This window comes from Sinocyclocheilus rhinocerous, unplaced genomic scaffold, assembly GCF_001515625.1.
Source record: "Sinocyclocheilus rhinocerous isolate Xijiao unplaced genomic scaffold, SAMN03320098_v1.1 scaffold1862, whole genome shotgun sequence".
NCBI lineage: Eukaryota > Metazoa > Chordata > Actinopteri > Cypriniformes > Cyprinidae > Sinocyclocheilus > Sinocyclocheilus rhinocerous.
In genome coordinates, this window is record NW_015653470.1 from 40948 (window position 1) to 44945 (window position 3998).

A 3998-nucleotide genomic window follows, 5' to 3' on the forward strand; every position below is an offset into this window, starting at 1 on the left:
CTGTGCGTGCGTGTCTGTGCGTGCGTGTCTGTGTGTGTGCGTGTGTCTGTGTGTGTGCGCGTGTGTGTGTGAGTGTGTGCGTGTGTCTGTGTGTGTGTGTGTGTGAGAGTGCGTGTGTGTGAGCGTGTGTGCTTGTGTGTGTGTGGAGATATAGAATCAAATAAATAGATTATGATCCACAAATAAATGTAAAGAGGTTAACAAACATTAAACACTGACAAATAAACAGAATGAGTTTCACAAACGTGAATTAAATTCACAAATAAATAAAATGAGATTTGCAAATAAAAAACATTCACAAAAATCTTTTTATGTCACGAACACAACTTTGCCTGGCATTCATTTGTGAATCACTGCATGCATTTGTGGATTTTGAAATATTTCTGGCATCAAGATGCTGACAAATCCACAAATGCGTGACTCCGCCCACCATCTGCTCAAGCCAATCAGATAACAGCCACACTTCGCTGACCAATTGTAGCACGTTTTGCTTTACAATCAGGGCCGACTCGTCCTGAAATAACTTTATTCCTATGCATTGGCTCAAATAGGAAATATAAGGGCCATAAAAATTGGTACAATAACAGACCATTATCGTTAGACCATTAGACTGTGAATCAAACCAATCCACAGTGTTATATTTGACATGCCTTTAAATTTATTCCTCTGATCAAAGCTGTATTTTCAGCATCATTACTCCAGTCTTCAGTGTCACATGATCTTCAGAAATCATTCTAATATGCTGATAAACATTTTTTAATATTATCAATATTTAAAACAGTTGAGTACATTTTGTCAGGATTCTCGGATGAATAGAAAGATCAGCATTTATCTGAAATAAAAAGCTTTTGTAACATTATACACTAGCATTCAAAAGCTTGGAGTCAGTATCATTTTTTTGGGAAAGAAATTATAGAAATTAATACTTTTATTTAGCAAGGATGCTTTAAATTGATCAAAAGTGATGATAAAGACATTTATAATGTTACAGAAGATTTCTATTTCAGATAAATGCTGTTCTTCTGAACTTTCTATTCATCAAAGAAACCTGAAAAAATTATACTCTGCTGTTTTCATCATTATAATAATAATCAGAAATGTTTCTTGAGCAGCAAATCAGCATATTAGAATGATTTCTGAAGATCATGTGACACTGAAGACTGGAGTAATGATGCTGAAAATACAGCTTTGATCACAGAAATAAATTACAGTTTAACAGATATTCACATAGAAAGCAGATATTTTAAATAGTAAAAATATTTCACAATTTTACTGCTTTACCAGTTTTTCAGTCAAGCAGTTTAAATGATGGATACGAGCAGCTCTGTGGAGCTTTCAACAAAAAGTACTTTCGGTATCTGAGATTTAACGCACGATACGATACTGTCACGATATTTTGCCTGCGATAATGATATTTCACAACACCAGCGATTCTGTGACAGACGATATATTGCAAGAAAATCATCCACGATATGTGACCCTGCAGCACAAAAGCAGTGTTAAGTCGCTGGGGTATATTTGTAGCAATAGCCAAAGATACATTGTATGGGTCAAAATTATGGATTTTTCTATTATGCCAAAAATCATTAGGATATTAAGTAAAGATCATGTTCCATGAAGATGTACAAATCTCAATTTCGAAAAATTGACACTTATTGACTGGTTTGTGGTCCAGGGTCACATATATCACGATATCTGTAAATGAAGAAAAAAAAATGCATCAAAAAGTCATATGATGCATTTCATTTATTTATCAGTACATCTGTTTTATAGAATAGCAACAATGTACAACAAGTGCAGAAGTGCATGCGCAGCTGTCAAACGGCCATAAGCTCTAGAGAGAACCGTTTGTGACTAAATTATGTATATTAAAGAAAGGTCACATCTCTAACTTTTCAGTCATAGCAGCAACGTCTCAAATTTGTGCAAATTACATTTAACAAAAAACCCTCAAACTAGTAATTTAGTGCTGAAAAAAATTGTGAAATGCATACATTGCATACATTTCCGAGACAGTTCTTGCAGATTACGTAGTTTTTTTTTGTATCGTCAGTCACTATGAAATCCAAAGTGCGCCCAAGCTTTTGATTTAAACAGCCACAGTGTAGATATGAATTTAGATCTTTTGTATGTTTAAAAAAACATCGATAACGTCTCGCGGCCAGAAATATCGCGATAAGTTATATAACACCTCATGAACAGTTAAATGTTCTCCCCACTGTGCAATAAAACATGTGCAATACCCAACTATCTATACTTGTATTTAATAAACGTATGTTATTGATTTAATATACCTTATCTGTACACATTCCCTTGCATATTAGCACATATGTACATACTGTCTATTGTGTATTGTTTTTACGTGTTTATTTGTACTCGCTTATTTTTATTTCGTTATCAGTGTCTTGTCACTTGTCAACCTGTCTGTGCACTGGAAGATAAATTCCTTGTGTGTGTGTAAAGCTCTTTCTGATTTCTAAATCGCCATATCGTTTTTTGTTTTTTTCCGTCCCACCCGTAGTGTTTACATCAATTTCGTATCATAAAAGTATTCTGGGATGCAAGTGCATTTAACCGCAGCTGCAATCGAGCTTCAGGACAAACAAACACAAAGCAAACGTGAAAGTCTGTCAGAACGTGAGTTTCGAACCAAGCTCAGAATCGATTCTGAATCGCTGAAGAGAGAATGGCGCTGCATTGGAGAATGATCCTATGATCTATAAATGCACAGGACGCGATTCACAAATGAATGCCAGGCAAAGTTTTGTTTTCTGGCATAAAAAGATATTTGCGAATGTTCATGTTTGTGAAACTCTGAGATTTATTTCTATTTATTTGGAATTATGCAACAAAAATATTGTTGTGTTCAGCTGTTGTTTCGGTCTTTTCTCAATCACTTTTCAATTATTCTTTCAGCGTAAATCTGGACTCGATTCGGGCCGAAACCAGTCATCTTCTGAAGCGACTGAGAGACGCGGAGAAGAAAGTGTCTTCGTCGCTCGAAGACGTCAAGCAGCAGTTCTCAGGGCTTATTGAGGTACAGACGCATGTTTAACCAATAGACTGTATAAAAACATGGACGTAGTGTCCGTGACGTCACCCGTAGGTTTCCGAAGAGCGCTTTAGAAGCCTAAAGTAGGCGGAGCCGGCCGTCGCCATCTTGGCAGCGTGTCACTCCCAGATAATCGAAAATGGGCAAAAGGTGGGATGTGGGTGAAGCGGAGGTGCCTGGTTGCTGAAACCACGCCCGTCTATAGTGCTTTAAGGCTTAATATAATTTAAACAGATGAGTTATAAAAAAATTCACCCCCCTCACAGTTGTCATGAAGGGCAAAATTAGCTATAGACCAAAATAATTTTTTGAAACGGGCTGTAAACATGTTTTTTTCTGCTGTAAAGTTGGGCATTTTAACATGGGGAGTCTATGGGATTGACTCTCTTTTGGAGCCAGCCTCTAGCGGCCAGTCGATGAATTACAGTTTTAGTCACTTCCTTGTTGGCTTCACGAGAGAGAGAGCGGGAGGTTGCCGCTTGGTTTAATCTGAAGACCGTTTCTCTTTCCAGCTTTGTTGTTGTTCTTGAATGTTCCTGTGGTGTTTGTGCAGAAGAACCTGACGGATTGTGCAGCTCTAGACGAGCGTTTCACTAACGTGGACAACAGAAAGGGCGATCTGGCTCAGTATCTGTGTGAAGATGTGGCTCAGCTCTCGCTCGACGAGCTCTTCAGCAACATCAAGACCTTTCGCCAGCTCTTCCTCAAAGCCCTGAAGGTGCGTGAGCCGTTACTATACGCATAATAAACTCATTATATTGGGTAGGGATGTAACGATTCACTCAACTCACGATTCGATTCACGATTTTTTTTTTACCAAAATGAGATTTAAGACAAATTATAAATTAAATGTGTCCTTTTATTTTTGCTTGGACAAAATGCTGCACGTTTCTTTGTGAAATTGAAATCTAACACCATAATAATATACTAATATAGCACTTGCATA

The 3998-nt window shown here is 37.3% G+C and overlaps 1 protein-coding gene across 1 annotated transcript in view; it reads left to right on the plus strand.

Annotated features, from left to right (window-relative positions):
• LOC107716040 (inverted formin-2) overlaps nucleotides 1-3998 on the plus strand; it is a 46122-nt gene that overhangs the window by 30277 nt on the left and 11847 nt on the right. The window contains exons 19-20 of the mRNA XM_016522360.1: nucleotides 2917-3037; nucleotides 3606-3770. Of these exons, the coding sequence (XP_016377846.1) occupies nucleotides 2917-3037; nucleotides 3606-3770 (286 nt within the window). The remainder of the gene's footprint in view (nucleotides 1-2916; nucleotides 3038-3605; nucleotides 3771-3998) is intronic.